The sequence below is a fragment of the Heterocephalus glaber genome, unplaced genomic scaffold (genome assembly GCF_053883595.1).
Source record: "Heterocephalus glaber isolate CG9 unplaced genomic scaffold, H.glaber_assembly_v1.0 deba00001457, whole genome shotgun sequence".
NCBI lineage: Eukaryota > Metazoa > Chordata > Mammalia > Rodentia > Bathyergidae > Heterocephalus > Heterocephalus glaber.
In genome coordinates, this window is record NW_028258305.1 from 22,621,508 (window position 1) to 22,639,116 (window position 17,609).

Consider the following 17,609-nt stretch of genomic DNA (forward strand, 5'->3'; position numbering starts at 1 on the left):
TTCTCATCCATTAAATGGGGACATTAGTAGTCCTCCCTACATATTTGTTTTATGAATTAAATAATACATTCAAGTGGTGAGAACAGAACACGGCATAGGGTAAATTACCTTTGTTTCCTCCTTAACATGGATCACAAACATAGGGGTATGACGCACAATACTGCTCTAGGATGACCCTTTAGGGAGAGATTTCTATTTGATGTTAGTTATTTGTTTCACCCAAGCAACCTGAGTGCTTGCCTCTCCCATGTCCATTAAATCTAGAACTAATCAGTCTTTGCTCAAAGAGCCCCACGTGTGGCCACCCAAAAGAATGTTATTTTTTTCCCTGCCTGATCTTTCTTTTTTTCTTTTCACTGACAGGACATTCATAATATGCAGTTGGTATATCCTGGTGGGCCATCTTTAAACTTTCTGAAATAAGGCAAGATAAGAAAAACAAAAAGGAAGAGTGGAAGAAGATGGGTTTTATTTTGAGTACATATCTCCTTTTCTCTGTAGTGAGTGGGGGCTGTGTGTCTGTTACTGGGGAGTCTGAGTCGACTGCAGCCATGGAGCTAGGCAAACTGGGGCGCATGCGCCTCCCCAGTGGGCACTCCCCACCAGGGACACAGACCCAGAAATGCCCCCAGTTGCATTTTCACATTAAATCTCCTGGTTTTCAAGTGTTGCCAATTCATTTTTTTCAAAAATCACTCTTTTAGCTCAGCGGTTCTGCTGCCTGCCTCGAAAGTGGAAGGACCTGAGTTCAATCCCTGGTACCAAAAAAAAAAAAATCACTCTCTTAGCTGAATGGGTCACACAATCCTCCAGTTTGTGAACTTACTTCTACTTTTTAGGAGAAAAGAAAAGAAAGATCCATTTGCTTTTTAAGGACAAATGATTAGCTTCAAGGTAGTTCTCAGCCAATCCTTGGTCTGAAAGGGAGGGTCCCAGTGGCCTCCACTGGTTCTTGCATGCTCTTCCCCACAATCTGGTGGTTCCTTTCTAAACTGCTTCCAGGGGAAAGCTACTTCACTCCCAGGGCAGTCTGTATACAGTACTATATTTCTTTTTTTTTTTTTGGTACCGGGGATTGAACTCGGGTCCTTGCGCTTGTGTGGCAGGCGGCGAAACCACTGAGCTAAATTCCTGGCCCACTATTATATTTCTTAAAATGGACCACATTCCTGCAGACTACCAGCCATTCTGATCAAGTAAACCACAGTTGAATTCTGCCAGGTCAGCTGTTCACTAGAATTCAACCAATTTCCTCTCTTCCCCTCCCCCCTTGTTACTGTTTGCTAAGCTATAAAAAATATATTTTAACAAATTCCATTGGAAGAGTTAATTTGGAAAAAGAAAAGATAACAGCCAACTCTATTTCCAGTTATTAGCTAACACCTATCTCCTCCCTTACACTCAAAAGATTTCAGTGATCAAAGGAGTTCACCTGGCTACAACTGTCCATGAATTAGCTGGGGGTCTCCAATGTAGGGAAGGGCAGATTGCTATGAAACACGAATTCAAATACCTGTTCCAGGGAATCCCTCAACGGTTGGGAGGGAGTGCACTTTTGGGTGCCTCCAGAAGGAAAGGAAGACCCAACACTCAACCCCTGGGTGCCTCCTGCTCCCATAGAAGCAGGAAACATGGTCCTCATGTATTGTGGGTTTAGCCTGCTTCTACCTGTTTAACTTATGGCCCAATTATTTTAAGCAAAAATGAAGAACCCAAAGGTTTCTTAACCTGGAATTCCCACCCTTGCCCCACCCCTGTATCACGACCACAGTGGGGTCCCAACAAAAACTATGGACATTGGCCTTAGAATTTCATGTATTTTTCATGTGTCATAAAGCATTTTTCTTAAGCCATTGAAAGAAATGGTGGGCTGCACAAAAACAGTATAGGATGTATTTGGCTGCAGGATGCTGACTCCTACCCTCGAGGAGAGGCTTCAGGGTTCCACAAACATTGTGCCATACAGTACAAGTAAGTTATGTGTGGGGACACATTTGGGTTTTCCTGGGGGGAAAGTTTACTTACAGATTTTAAGTTAAGAAATTATTAAATTAAGAACTGATTCAGGGCTGGGGATGTGGTCAGTGGCAGAGTGCTTGCCTAGCATTCTTGAGATCCTGGATTCAACTCGTAGCGGCACAAAACAAAACCCTAAAACACCAATTTAAACATTTCCCCTAATAAAGGTGCTGACTTTCTCTGGTACAAAAATCCTCCCTAAGGAATCCACATAGAGGAGAGAGACCTGGGAAGTTTTTCCAGAATCTGAATTGTATCCTTTTGCTTACACAGCCCTTGGGTCACAGGGGTCCCCAGAAAGGAGCATCCCCCCCCCCCCCCCCCCCCGGTCTCAATAGAAAACTGGCTGGGGAAAGTTCCCCAGATGTAGTCTGAGTATCTATCTAAGGTTCTTTGAAGAGGGATCTTTTTCTCACCTGGGAAGGAAGCCCGGCCACATGCATGCTAGGCAAGCACTCTACCACTGACCCTTGGCCCTTTTAAAATTTTACTTTGAGACAGGTTCTCACCAAGTTGCCTGGGCTACTCTTGAACTTGTGACCCTCTTGCCTTAGGCTCCTGAGTAGCTGGGATTATAGGTGTGCACACCACACCCAGCTCTGGAGAGCTCTTTTAAATGCAGGAAAACCAAACATCTTAGCTCCAGGGCCATCTTTTCCCCATTCTTCTTGGTGAGTACATCATTCTGGGTGGTTCTGAAGGCCTTCCCAGCCCAGCCCTGGTCCACATCTAGGCATGCTGGGGCTCCAAATGTTTGACTCTAAACTCTACTAACAAAAATACAAAGCCTAAATTCCAGCTAAAGGTCATCCGGGCCCCATGATCACGGATGAGTCCTCACAGTCCTTATAGTACACACTGACACTACCCAGTCTGGAATTCATAAGTGGCCTAGAGGTGTATCTAGGTGGCCCCTGAGTTTTGGCACCCTAGCAAGGCAGGCACCCTTGACTAGACAAGGTAGTCCTGTTGGAGCTTCTGTCACTAACAGAGCCCAGCCCAGCTTGGCCTTGCAAGCTCCCCTCTAGCTGACTAACCATCCCTGGAGCCCAGCAGAGAGCACCAGGTTTCTTTCCTCCATGCAGTTGAGCCTGCCGCCCTCCAAGAGCAAAAATGAGAGCCAGAGTGGGTTCATTCCCCTTCTCAGTGCTGCAAAGGAGCTCCAAAACCTGCCATGAGACAAGGGTCTGGTGCAGCTGTGTGAGAAGGGAAACTTTTCCTGGGAACCAAGGTCCTTCGTACACCTTGACCTCCCTCATCCCCATGCTTTTCTTTCCTGGCACTTCTTGAAACTGGCTGTGATGATGTCTCAGCTAGGGACTGTCTTCTCCCTTAGGTGAGCTCCGTGTGGCATCTGCCTTGGGTTCCCACCCAGTAACATGCCAGGGACAGCCTTCGTTTTTTCTTGTGGAAAAAACCAGTAAAGTTCCTAGCTGGAGACCTGGCCAGGTGCTAGCACTGCACGAAGTGCCTGGACATCTGACTCACACACCTCACACCCACCCCCAAGGGAAGGCCAGTTTCGCCACATCCCCATTATTGGGACGACGGGAACCAGCCTCCAAGGTGTTATACAGCTTGCCCATGCCAGGCGAGGCAGAGTCAGGACATGAGTTCAGCTTTTCTGACCCGGAGGCTGGGTTCCCTGGCATGTGCCATCCTGCCCTCCATGAGCTGCTGAGAGGCGTCCGTGCAGCCATCTGCATGCACCTGTGAAGCACTCTGCCTGGCACAGGCTTCTAGTTCAGTGGTTGCTGCCAACAGTGGTGCTGCATTAAAAACAAATGATTGTGTTCTGGCTCCACACACCCCACAGTTCATGAGGCCACCATCCCCAGTAGGCCTTTTGGGGTCATTTCTTAGACATCAGGGGTGCAACAGGGCATAGCCCTTAGAGATGCTATATTATGAACAAAAGTAAGAAATATATTTTATGTATGAGCTAGTGCACATTAACCCATGTCAGCACCCCCAAGAAAACTCAGCAAACTCTACTTTACTACCTGGGAAAAGTTCTGTATTCCACTCTAATACTCAATCCCATCCCATTCTATCCTCTCCTTGCCTGTTCTATTCTCTCCTCATCTATTCTGTGCTTCATTCATTTTTTTTTCTGCATCTGACTCATTAAAGTGATCTGACAACCTACACTGGGTGAACCCTGAAAAAGGGCAAACAGGTCTCAGGGGGTCCAAAGACCAAACATGATGTAGGAAACACAGCATGGATATCCAGGAATAGAGTCTTAGGAGGAGAAGGCAGCCCCTGCCTGACTTGGCTTGCCTGGGGCCTGATCTTGCTGAGCAAGGGGACATGCAGCAGCAGGATCCAAGCTGGGTGCATTGGGGAGCCTGAGTCTCCAGCTCCAAGCAGGCAGGCAAACGGTGGCCACCCTGCCCTCACTCTGCTTCTACTGGTGCAGCCCCTCTTCACTTAGAATCCACTTTTCAAGTAGTGTCATTGTTAATAGCTGTTAGGGCCTAGCGATTCCAGGGATATTTTTGGTAGCCAAAGGAGACATTTCCAGGATGGTCCTGGCAAAGGTCATATTCTTCCACTAGCCAACCGCCCCTCCCCCCGCCCCCGCTTGCCTTATTTATGAAAATGTTCTAGATAGAGATCAGTTCTCTTGGCCTGGGATTTATTATTGTGTTGCCTGCTGGCTTTAAAACAGGAATTGCAAACATTCGAATATGCGCCTCTCGTGTCAAGTTGAGGTCATCCACCTTCTCTCACCATTCAGCAGTGATTTCAGGTTTCCTAATGCAGGATCTAATTGCCCCAAATTTCCAGGCATAGACTGGAATCAGTCTGGGGCCATAAAAGGAGAGAAGAGAATTTAGAGATGGATCTGGGAAATATTTTCTAGACAAATGTTATAGATCTCGAGAATTCATTTATTCACAAATGTAGATGAACACCTGCCGTGAGCCAGGAAGGGTACCAAGTGCTGGGAACATACCTGCGCACAAGGCAGGCGAGCCCCTCCCTTAATGGAACAACCACATGGTGCCAACTGCTGATCTTGGGCGATGAGCACACAGGGATTTAGAGGGCGGTTCTCTCTACTTTAGTATATGATTGGATTTTCTGGAAAAGTCCCACATCTCAAAAACATGATGCTGAGTGAATGAAAGAGGCCAGACATAAAATAACACTATGTGGCTCCATTTATGTGAAACTCTAGAAAAAACCCACATCTCATCACCAGTGACAGAAAGTAGATGAGGTTGCTTGGGGCTCATGGGACCAGGGAATTTTGGGGGAGGACAGAGATGTTCTTTGTATTCAGTGTGGGGGTGGATACACTGATTCATGTTAGGGACTGAGGGTGTAGCTCAGAGGTAGTACAAACAGCATGGCCAAAAACCAACCAAACAAACAAACAAAACAGAAAAATTATACATTTTAAATGGGTATATTGTAGCCGATATAAATTTTGTTGCACTAAAATTGATTTAAAAACCCCATAAGTCCCTGTTCTTATAAAGCATGTTTACATGGAAGGGTAGGGGCTGGAAGATACCTTAAGGATTACTTACATTCTTCATTTTATAAAAAGGGAGTAGGCGCTCCCATGACTGGCTTGGGCAGCACAGAGAGTGCCAGCAGGGCCCAGCACCCAGCTTTCTGTAGCCTTCCTTCTTTAGCTTACAAGGTGGGTGCATAATTCTGGAGTCCTCTATTTTGGGGTGACTATTCTGAATCATTTGGTGGAACACCTATACACCCCCGGTAACTGTGACCCAAGTCTGTCATGACTCCCCAGAAAGACTGCAAATCCCATTGCTGCCAAACACTAGCAGAGACGCTGGTCAAAGTCCCCAGGTCTGATTTATTTTCTAAGTCATCTTACCCAATAAGGCCCCACTCTCCAGAGCTTATCTTTCCATGCCCTACAGAGGGCAAGTCACCAGCCCAGACGTTCTCAACCCTCCTCTACACTCAGCTGGGCTCACACACCTGAAATATTCCACTGACATCCAAGCTCTGTGCTCTAGGAAAACAACAACAACAACAACAACAACAACAACAACAACAACAAATCTCTTTTAAAGTGGAGTAGGTCCCAGGAAGGAGTAGCTAGGAAAACACAGAGAGAAGATAGCCCGTGTTCGTGTAGCCAGGCCATCTCACTTTGAAGAGACAGAGGTCCATGGAGAACCTTAACAAACTTTCACAAGTCTAATGTGTATTTGTCAAATGCCAGAATTCTAGAAAAATACTTGAATGTTTAGTCTAAATCTAATTCTGCTACCACCCCGCCTCTGACACAAAGAAAAGAAACAGGGCACTGGTCCCGCAAATGCAAAACTGGATTCCTTGGAGCTCCTCTCTGCCACGATAGATGGGTCCTGGACATTCAAAGTCCTAGCCTTGGAGGTGGATGTGGCCCAGGGACCCTGCCAGTGTGTCGAATTGTATAACACACCTGTACACTTCAAAGAGCACATGCAGGTTTTAGGGCTCATGGGCTGGAGGGTGGAGCCCCTTCTTGGGGAAGGTGTGGGTTCTTTCTCCTCCTACTCTGATGGACCTGAACCGGCCTCCAAGTACAGGAGCATGGTCCTGCACTCCTGGCTGCCATTCCATCCTTTAGTCCTCTCCATGAGACTGCAGGAGGGCACTGCTCCTCTAGCAATGTGGCCCCACTGCAATGGGACCTTCTGCAAGTCACAGGGTGAGGAGCGAGTGGCTAGACAAGGCTCCTGGGACCACAGAGGCCCTCACTCTCAGCCTGTTTGGTGAGGCCTGCTTCATGGCATCTCTTACCCTCTGTCCCCAACAGTGAGAGGCAAGGCTCAAAACTCCTTTCCCCAGTAAACATTTTTGTTAGTGAAGTTCTAGAATTTACCCTATTGCCCATTATTCCTTTAGTATTTCACATCACAGAGTTTTCTCCCACCCCCTAAACTTCCAAAGCTGGTGCCATTAGGGTGTTGGCAGGGGGTTCTTTCCCTGCTTTTGCCAATCTTCCCCTTCAGGGCTGCAAAAAATGTGCCAAGTACATCTCAATAAACCCCTTTTGACTACAGGTGGCCTGTGGATGTCTTTCCCCATAGCCCTACCCATTTTTCTCTGTGGATTCAGCACCCCCTGGGAAACCGTCCTGATTTCTCCTGCTTCTCTTTCCTTCCGTCACACAGAGCCTAGCAAATCCTTCTGGGCTCCCAGGTAGGCCATGTGTGTTACTTCAAGCACCAGAGGGACTAGGAGGAGATGTTCAATAAACATCACTTTGATGAACCTCTGAAGGCATAGGGCAATCTAACAACCATTGAGTCATAAAGGAAAACTAAGGAACATACAGAGATGATCAACCAAGCCCAAGCCAGCCCAGCCATGGGTTGACTCTCCCTGGAGTGGAAGTTAGGGTGAGGGAGGGATTAACATGGTGTAGTGGGTGGTGGGTTGCCACCCCCCCCCAGGCCATTTCCTGCTATCGAAGACTTTTTAGATGGCCAAATCTCTTGTGCAGAGTCCAAGATGCCCCAGCATAGCTGTTTAGCTTAGTGGGATTTGGGAACTTACTGTATTGGTGAGGGATCTCATTGATGACCACCACCAGCACAGGGCTGGGCACCGAACAATCTGTAGACTAAAAGGAGGACACTGATACTGTGGAGACAATTGGGACATGATCTCAAGGGGAAAAAGGCTGGGGCCGGGCATCTGGGGTGAGCTGGCCTCTTGTTGTGCCTCCTGCTAGGTACTCCCCACTCAGCCCAGTGGTCTTAGAGGATTAGGCCAAACAGGCTCTGTACAGAATTCTGAGCCATGTTTCTCATGGTCTCCATGTGCCTTTCCTCCCGCTTACGGCTGCCACCCTGCTGGATGTGTAACCTCCTCATCTAGATGCCTGTCACCCCAGCCCTCTGGAGCAGGAGTGAGGTCCATATCAGCCGCCTACCCCAGCCTCAGACTCCGGGTGCCTTCTCGTGATCCCAAGTGCTCAATGTATGTCAGGCACTGTGCTGATCATTGCAAGGATCCATGGGCCAAACTGAATCCTGCCTGAGTTGGAGCCCAAAGACCAACCACTGCTGTGATTCTGAGCTCTGTGTCTTAAGAGTATTGGGATGAGTGGTAGAGGGATGTGTGGGCTCAGGAAAGGGGTGGCCAAGGGAGAGAGGGGTTCTACAGTTTCCCAGGCAGGTACAGAGCACAAAGCATCTTTCTCAGGTTTGTTATTCACCCTGTTTATAGCTCCGTGAGGGAAGTATTCTCAGCCCATTTCACAGGTAAGGAGGCCAGAGGTCCAGGTCGGAGGTGAATCCTCAGGATCACATGGCTGTCCTGTAAGAGCAGTCTTACTCCGATCCAGGTCTCCCTGAAGTCAAAGGCAGTCCCCTGTCCTCTGTGCCATGCCACCACCTAAGCCAACTACTAAACTTGGGTTTTTGGACCTTTCCAGCCCCGGGCGAGAGCCCTAACTCTGTGAGGGAGCCTATGGCCTCTAGCGGGGTATGGGCTCTCACCACAGTGTGGATGCAGTCCAGGGGGGTGTCCTTGGTGAGTCCTGCTCCTGCTCCAGCAGGATGGAGGATGAGAATGGCATCTAATGGTCCCCTGGCCTCACACTCTCAGGGTCCCTGGGGCTGCCAGCTCAGCTGGGCTCCTCCTCGGCCGCTCAGTAAGTGAGGGTATGAGGGTCACGAGCCCACTTCCCAGGTTTTCTCTCAGCACAGCCTGGTCATGCAGGAGCATGCAGGAGGGGCCTCCCTCAGGGTCCTGCCATGCAGCATGGATGGCTGGATGGAGACGATCATGAGGTTGAAAGGGGCTTCTATGTCACCAGGCCTGTGGGCTCACCTACCTGGAGAGACTCCCCACTCTGGAAGCCTTACCTTAAAGAGGGACATTCACACTGAAGCAAACTTGAAAAGAGAGAACACGTACACAAGAGAAGTTTACTCGGCCAGCATTTCCCTCATTGCTTTTGGTGCTCACTGAGGACAGCTTGGTTTCTGGGGAGGCAGAGCTCTCCCTCCTACACTGGCGATCCCCGCTCCAGTGCTGAAGCCCTGGAAGCCTTAGTCTCACAGTCTGTTCTCCAGGGGCCAAGGAATGGGTATCCAAGAGGGAAGCCAGGAACAAGCAGAATATCCCCCAGATCTGCAAGGTCAGACGATCTCTTCAACCAAACATGTCACTCTGTCCCTACTGTCCCAAAAGAAAGTAAGCCCACCAACAGCACAAGAGCTGACTGTGCTACTTTCACTGGTGATTAGATAATGCCACCATTTCAGAAAAAAATCCCCAGCAGATACACCAGTGGATTCCATGTGTGGACATTTTTTTTTTTTTTTTTTTTGGTACTGGGGATCGAACTCAGGACCTTGAGGTTGCCAGGCAGGCGCTGTGCCTCTGAGCTACATCCCCAGCCCCATGTGTGGACACTTTTTCTGGTATCAAAGGCTTTGGCAGCAGCCTGGCTGGCTTTCCTATTCACTCGCCCCACACTGCTAGGTGATGCCATCAAATGTCCCACTCTGTGCACCCCTGCCCTGAAACCAGCCACTCCCAGAACACTGATTTGAGTAAATGTTGGCACCAAGTCTTTGGTTAGGTACTGATGACACCTCACTCACACAAAATCAGTTCAGGTGTGTGGGTGGGCACAGGGTGGCCAGGAGGAATATAACTAGTAGCGAGGAGGACGAGGAGGACGAATGAGAGGGAAATCTCCATGCGGATGCAGAGGTCACTGAGAAGTATGCTGGGTGGGGTTAGGACAAAGGGTGATAACCTGAAGGCAGGAAACGCAGGGGGAAATAAGGGCAGGGGTTACACAGGGAGGTCTGTGCACCAGAGAAGCAGAAATCTCAGCTTAGCAAACTTCTCAGGAAGGCAAAAGCCCATAGGGACAGCAGCCAGCTGAGATATGATGGAACATGGCCAGAGGCCAAATTCTAGCCTCAAACCTGGACAACTTCCCCTATCTTCAGAGGGGCAGGAGCGTCCTGCAGAAGGGTTGGGAGGCAGGCCCGAGAGCTGTTCTCTTGACAGATCCTCAGCCCTGTGGGCATTAGCCACCAGGGAGAAGTCAGGGTCTATGTGCATGTGTGTGGTGGGAGGGCAGGGCCAGGGGCTGTAGAAAAACATGTTGCTGTGACTTGGCCTTTCTAAGCCCGAGACTGGCTAGTATGACCACTCTGGCCTCACTTGAAGCACCAAACAAGCCACCTGTTAAAACCAATTCCTTCCTAAACCAGACTGACAGGATATCCCCCCGTCAGGTGACTCAGGCTCTGCACAGGTAGCTGAGTGGCTGGGAAATACAGACTGAGTAGGTTTCTGGGGACAGTGGCATCCTGGTGTGAGGTCACAGGGACATGGCTCAGGAGCTAGCCCCAGGCAGGGGATACCTAGAGCTGCCTCCTGGGCTGCAGTCCTTGACCACCTCACCCGGGGGATGCTCAGTCTTCAGATGGGGGGTGTCTGTACACCTGCCTTCCTGGATTCTTTAAACCCGCGCCCAACATCTCCTTGCAGCCACCTCCAACTGCAGGGCTAGTGATGTCTGTTTATAGATGTGATCTTCCCTTCTTGCACTGTCTTTCCTTTGACTTGGAGTCTGTCCCTGAGGCCCAGCATCCCAGAACCTCACACCATCCCTGGCTGTTCCTTGCCAGGGCCAGGCTCTGAGCTAGCTTACCTTTCTCCCTCTTTCAAAGCCCTTTCTTCCCCAGCTCTCTTGAGAAGGTAACGGACGTGGACTCAAGTTCTAGGACACTTTCAGCCTGCAGAAAGCCAGGCTTGAGATGGAGTTCCCGTCCCAGGAGTAGAAGGACAACTTCTGTGGGGCCCTGCCTTACTCCCCGGTGCCTCCCCAGTGACCTCTTGTGGGTGGCAGTCCATTCTGTCTGCAGTAAGGCTGCGCCTGCCTATGGAGCATAGAAGTATCCTCACTGGTGCCATACAAGCTGGGGACACACCCAGGGACCCCTGAGTTGGGGCTTGTATAAACCTGGTGTGAATGTTCACACTGGCTCTGCTGGGCTTTCTGAGTCACTGAGTAGCTTAAATCAACTTCACATCTGTTTCTGCCAAATTCCAGCCCACAGGTGATGCAGGCTGATGCCAGCTCCTTGTTTCAAGAAAGAGTCTTCCACTTAGGGCCACAGTCAGGACACACTCCGGACAGCTAACTAGCTACGAGCTACCCTTTTCTTTTCTAACTTAGATTTTCTCTTGAGAGAAAGCTCAGGTCCTGGGGACAGGCACATGATCAGGTATTCAAGGAGACTGAACAAGGCTCTGAGGACCTATAGCTGAGTGCTCTGCGAGAACCCATGTGTGTCAGCCAAGTGTGACCAGAAACACCCTCGGCACAATGTCTCATGCACCCTGCTACCAGATGTCTAATTCTCTCCTCCAGCTGAAATCATATCAGCCTAATAACGCCTTCTTCTTGGAGGCCCTCACACCCCAGTGCTGAGGATAACCTGAGGTCTCAGGGGCAGAGCAGGGATGTGGGAAGATAGTTTCCCTGGCAATGGTGAGGGCCATCTTTAGGAGCTGACTGCTAGGAGCATCTGGATGGGACAGGCCCTTTCTCTTTGCCATCCTCTCAGAAAGTCCCAGTGGCCTGGGACCCCTGCCCAGGGAATTACTTCCTCCTGCTGGCTCCCAGGGGCCCCTCAGATCCCTGCCCACAGAAGCAACACCACAAGGGGGAGCAGGAAGAAGCTTCCTGGCTGTGTGAGCAGGGCAAAGCCTCCACACTGTCACGCAGGTGAGGTGTGCGCCTTCTCTCAGTTCTCTCCTCACTCTTGGCCTCTCTCCTGTGTTGAATTCTGCCCAAGCCTCATGCCCAGTCCCCACACACCTTCCCCTCACAGCCTTCCCCTCATTTCCCTCATTGAGGGGGGCTGGGCAGTGTGACTCCTCAGAGTTCTATGCCCTCACTGAGCACATGTCTTACTCTAAAGGCCGCAAGTCCCTGGGAGGAACTCCTGGGACTGCTGGGGCCTTGTGAAGGGTTTGAGGACAGAAGTCTCTCAGTGCTGTTTGAATCTCAGTGTGTGCACCTCCACTGGGGTTGAGTAAGAACACCTAGGAGGGGCCTCTGACAGTTAAGATCCTGTCACCTACTACTCTCAGGGAGAGACTTGTCTCTATGAATCCCTACATTAAAATGGCCTTCGGATTTTATGGATAAAGCTCTTCCCTCCTTCTTTCTCTCCGAAGACCTTGCTGCAGACTCCCACACCAGCTACTGTGCCCCCTCACACCCTCGATGTCCTCAATCCTGACCTCTGCAATCTACACCCCACAAGAGGGGCTGCTCCTCCATCTCTGTCTGGCTCAGCTGAACCTGGTGCTCCCTGAGCCTGGTTAAAGTGGTTGTGTTAACCTAGAGTCTAGCCATTTTGCAGATCGGTGGTGACATCTGTTCAGCTTCTGATCTCATCCTGAGTTTCTGTTGTGTGAGCCTGAACTCTTTACTTAGGTCTACTTTCCATTTTCTTGGGGATGATTAACTTAGATTAAATTTAATATAAATTCATCCTCAGGTCTGAGCCTTTACTTTTTTTTCCTCCTCTGCTAGGCCTCTGGTGAATGCTTCCCCTATTTTGTTGGGGGATTGGTTAATCTTGTCCTGTGGAGGCTCCCAGCTATCAGGCAGGGTGGCACATGCAGGAAGCCCTGTGGCAGTGGGGAAGAGTCATCCTGAGGAGCCTGCACCCTAAACTTTCCTAGTCCACCAAACCCACAGCATGGGCTTGGCACAGGGACCTGGCACTGTGGTTAGGTCCAGGGTGCAGGAGAGAAAGATGAATCTAGTTCTAGCCCGTCCCAAGTTATGTGCTCCCCCCACAAAAGCCATGCAAACCAAAGGAGGACACATTTGAAGAACGATGACAGGATCAAGCACCCAGGCTCAACTGTGTCTGTCAGCTGAGGGTCACCCTCAGGGAACACTTCTAGCAACTGCAGCACTACTGATAATGGCTCAAGTAGAATGGGATTCTTCTCTGCAGATCCACAGGGCACCTTCTCTGTACTGAGTGGTAGGAAGGGGCCTCCTCTGACAGACTGTGGGTAACTCAGGCATGACTGGATGATCTTGGGGCTTCCCTGCCTGGGACCCCAGCCTCATAGCTCTGGGCTCCTGCCCAATAATCTCTTATGTCATAGTCCTCGATTCAGCTCCAAGAGCTGGTCAGCTGGCTATCATTCTCCATCTGAAAGACTGATGGTCTCACTGGGCTAAAAAATTAAGAATTAAGATCCCCCTGCACCATTTCCTCCCACCCTGAAGTGCACTGCCAGGCCTTTCCACTCCAGCAGAAGGCTACTACCAAGATGTGGTCTTTGTTTCCTGAGACAAGTTCCTCTCCAACCTCTGAACTCCAAATACTCCTTTCCCACCTGCTGGTGACAGGCACCACACGCACCTGCATCAGACTGAGAGCAGAAGACGATCTGAAATGGCCCTGGGAAGTCACCTCTTCCAGGTGAGACTCCCACATGCTCCCACTGGACAGTCGGAGCCTGGACTGCACGCTTGAGATAGTGCCACATGGTGACTAGGACCCATATTTAGTTAATGATTTTCCTTGAAATGGGCTCCTTTAGGAACAGCCCCATCTATCTATAAGAAAATCTTACATCTTCCCTGGATGCGGAAGGCTTGCACCACTTGGAATTGTTTGATTCAAAGGAGAACGTAAACCTGGACTGAAGGAAGAGGTGCTCGCCTGTGGCCACATAAGATGCCACTGGCTCCTGCCATTGGTTGTGTGCTTTCAGCCAACACTTTGGCATAAGAAACTGGCCATGGGGGCGTCTTCGCCACCTCTGCTGATGTCATCTGGGCCACGAAACATGCTTCACTTCTGGGGCACATGCAGGGAGAAGCAAGTGGCTGGCCCAACCCTCAGGGTGGGCAGGGGGGCTCAGGGCTTGACTTACAATTCTCGGCTTGAAGGGCGGCTTGATCTTCTTCTGCTCCAAGAGCACCCAGTCGATCTCCTTGAAGAAGGGGTGCTGCTTGATGGCGTCCTCGCCATTCTGTGCTGCCACACAGCCCAGGCGCTTGTTCGGGTTCTTGGTCATGAACTATGGGGTGAGGACATAGCACAGAATCACCCACAGGTGACGGAGTCAGCCTGGCAGCGTCGCAGCCACCTCCCAGGCCTGCTGTTGAACTGTGCAGGCCCTTACTTCTCAGGGTACTTGTGAACATTCACCTAGGTGCAGCGGTCGCCAGCCGCCTTTCTCACCTAACCACAGAGAGGTGTTCACCTCTGTCTTCCTCATCCAGTAAGCTCTATTTCACAAGGTAGGTACCTGAGGCAGGGAGGGGTTAATTAACTGGGCCACAGTCACACAGCTAGCAAGGTCCCAAGTTGAGATTACGGTGGCAGGCTCTTATTAACTCTCTGATCCCCTTCAGAGTCCCAGGCCCTCACGATCTGACAAACTCATTCACAGTGAGAGGACACGTCCATTTGGGGTGAGGAAAGACTAGTTATGCACGAGCGGGTAAACACTCAAACACACTTCCTCCCCTCTCCTCTTCTTGGACTCGGCCCCTCCTCACTTTTTAATCAAACCACACTGGCATGCCCTGTACTTTTTGGTGGTGTCTTGTAACTCCCACACACCCAGGGGAGTTTATTAAATGAGTCACTTTCATTGAGATCAATATAAGGTAAGCTAAAATGCTAAGAGGTGGGAATACTTCTGATAGCCATTTGGAATGCCGGCATGTGTACGCTGTGCATGCATGTACATACACATGTTGTGCATATGTATGCATATGTGTGTGTCAGAGACAAAGTGGGCACTTCACAGGGTTAAAGCTGCACATCTGTATCTAAACAAAGGAACTAGACAGGACAAAAAACACTCCAAAGGAATATGTCTATAATGGTTGAGTTTCAGGATTCGTCAGCAAGGGAGCTCCTCCTGCTATCCCTGGCCCGAGAGGCTGGAAAGTGGAGCAGGTGGGCTAAATGCTAGGGGAGAGGGAGAGAGGATGGGGCTCTGGGGACTAAAACTGGAATGGGAACAATGCCTTTCCTTTTCCTAATCTTTCCACCAGCGAGGTCACCCCTGCTCCAAAGCCTCGATGGCCCACACCACGAGGGCTACACTTCTCAGCCTACCTCACAGGACCTTGCAGTTGGAACCTTGTCTATCTCACTGGGCCTTTGCCACTTTAATCCCTCGGGCTGAATGCCCCTCTCCAGGTCCTAGGGTTCTCTAAGAACCACTCAAAATGTTGCCTCCTCTGTGAAGCTTCCCCAGATCCTCTCCTCTGTTGATACCCTGGACCTCATGTTTCTGTTTATATAAATTATAATTAATCTGAGTACTGCTTTCCCTAGGTGAGCTCTATGATTTAGAACTCAGTCTAATCTGTCTAGCACCTGGCTTAGTGCCTGCCTCTTACTGTGCACTCAGTAAACTGTAATGACTGAGTAGGAGGCTGAAGGCTGGGCCTGAAGGCAATGTGCTGAAGAAGAGAGGCAGCGGGATGGACAATTACTGTTGCATAGGTTGTACACTGTAAAATTCTACAATATAAACAGCCTTCTCTAGAGTTCAGTGCCACCTTCACATAGGCAGCAGTCCTCAGGGACAGACAGCTCATGCCCAGAGTCATAGAAAATCTGTTCTGGCTCTAGAATCAAGAGACAATGTGAGGAAGCAGAGTGTCCTAAGGCCAAGGGGGGAGAAGACTCCTGCTCACTTCCTCTCTTCTGGCCTCCCTCTCCTAGGGTGGGAGGGGTGGGGTGTACTGGGCGGGGAGGAACATCTTGGGAAGCCTCCCCAGAGCTGCCACACCTTCTCACAGACACAAACCAGCTAATACAGCATGACCTCTGACTTCTGACTCTTCTCCGGTCAGTTTCTCAATCTCAGTGCTACTGACATTTCAACCAGACACTCGGCTGTGGGGACCATCCCACGCACTGGGGGCTATTTGGCAACTTCCTTGGCTTCTACCCTTCGAACACAAGTACAAACCCTCCCCCTGCCAAGTTGTGTCAATGAAAACTTCTGGAGACACTGCCAAATGAGTGCGTGGGTGGGTGGGTGGGTGGGGGGCAAAATCTCCCCCAGTGAAGAACTGCAGCTCTGTGTTGTCCACAGGGAACACAGGAAGGTGGCTGAGCTGGTGTCAGGGCACAGGCAGTGGCCAGCTCAGCTAGATGTGGCTCCTGGCTCCTCAGGTGCTATAGGCTGCTCCTGGGTGCCTGATGGGGCTCTGTGAAATGGAGGAGGAGAAAGTTCCTGTCTCCACCCCTGACAATCACCCAGGGACAGCCCTCTCTGAGACCTGTGTGGCAGCTGCTTCTAATCACAGCTGCAAAGTGAAAGGACAGGCAGAACAAAGGGGCTGACTGTTGAGATCCCCCATCCAGAGAAAACAAGATATATGTAGAGTCTTTTAACATTTGTAAAAATAACAACCAACATCTGTATTGCTCATATACACCTAAAGAAGTTCTGGAAAAATATCTAAAAACAATCTATAAAACAAAGTTACCCACAGGCTTGAGGGGGTAGGAAAGGACAGATAAAAAAGCAATGATAGGACAGAGAGCTTCTGAGGTATCCTTTTTTATAGTTTTTCCTTTTTTAAAGACCATGTGAGCCGGGTGTGGTGGCAAAGTTTTGTAATCCCAGCACTAGAGAGGCTGAGACAGGATGATCGCAACAAGTTTGAAGCCAGCATGGGCTACATAGCAAGTTTAAACCTAGCCTGAATTACATAGTGAGACCCTGTCTCAAAACAAAGAAACAAACAAACAACCAATCAACCATGTGAATGTATCACCTATTCAAAAAAGCAAGAAAATATTGAAGTAAGTAAAGTCTTAATACATGAACTAGGAGAAAAGAATTCAGTGTGAAAAGTTGGGTGACTCAGTCCCCTAAGGCAGATTCCTCCCTGCTGGATGGTGCTGGGCGCCCTTCCCAGCCAAGACTCAGCCTTCCTGGAGAGCATCAACATGGAGGCGCTGGCCAGTGTCAGGCTTTGGACACCAAGAACTTATCCCCTCGAACCCTCCTAGGATCATGTCAGTCTTGGTCCTGCACTGCGCTCTGTGATGAGGACTGGGACACTGTGGAGACAGGAGGGATTCTTCGCCCTTCTAGAGCATGCCAAAGAGTCCGGGAGGTTGAAAAGGTGCTGATAATTCCCCAAACAATCAATTAATTGAGCTTGGGATGTGTTATGGGTTAGGTCTAAAATGTCCTTCCCAAGTCTCGTGTGTTCAGAGGTAGGGCTTTTGGAAGGTGACTGGATCATGGGGGCACTATAATCATAAGCAGGTTAATCCACTGATGGGTGCATAGCTGAATGTGCTGACAGGAGATGCGGGATGGCTGGAAGTGAGCCACTGGGGGCCTGACCTGGAAGGGTCTACTCTTGCCTCAGGTTCCTTCCTTCTCTCCCTGTTTCCTGGCTGTCAAGTGTTGGGCAGCAATCCTCTGCGATGTTTTTCTGCCATGCTCTTTCTGCCTTGGAAAGGGCAGACGATCTGAACCCAGGAACCCAGATGACCATGGACTGAACCCATGGAAACAGAACCAAAAATAAGCCTCTTCTTCCTCACTGGAGG

General features: G+C 49.9%; 1 protein-coding gene across 3 annotated transcripts in view; it reads right to left on the reverse strand.

Moving 5' to 3' along the window:
- The window catches only part of Prkce (protein kinase C epsilon), a 511,185-nt gene that overhangs the window by 11,018 nt on the left and 482,558 nt on the right, over positions 1–17,609 (reverse strand). For 2 of the 3 annotated variants that reach the window (XM_087216080.1, XM_004839392.4), the window contains one exon: positions 13,942–14,088. In XM_087216080.1, the coding sequence (XP_087072206.1) occupies positions 13,942–14,088 (147 nt within the window). Of the gene's footprint in view, positions 1–8,867; positions 8,898–13,941; positions 14,089–17,609 lie in introns of all 3 variants that reach the window. The other variant, XM_004839393.4, reaches the window with a different exon arrangement.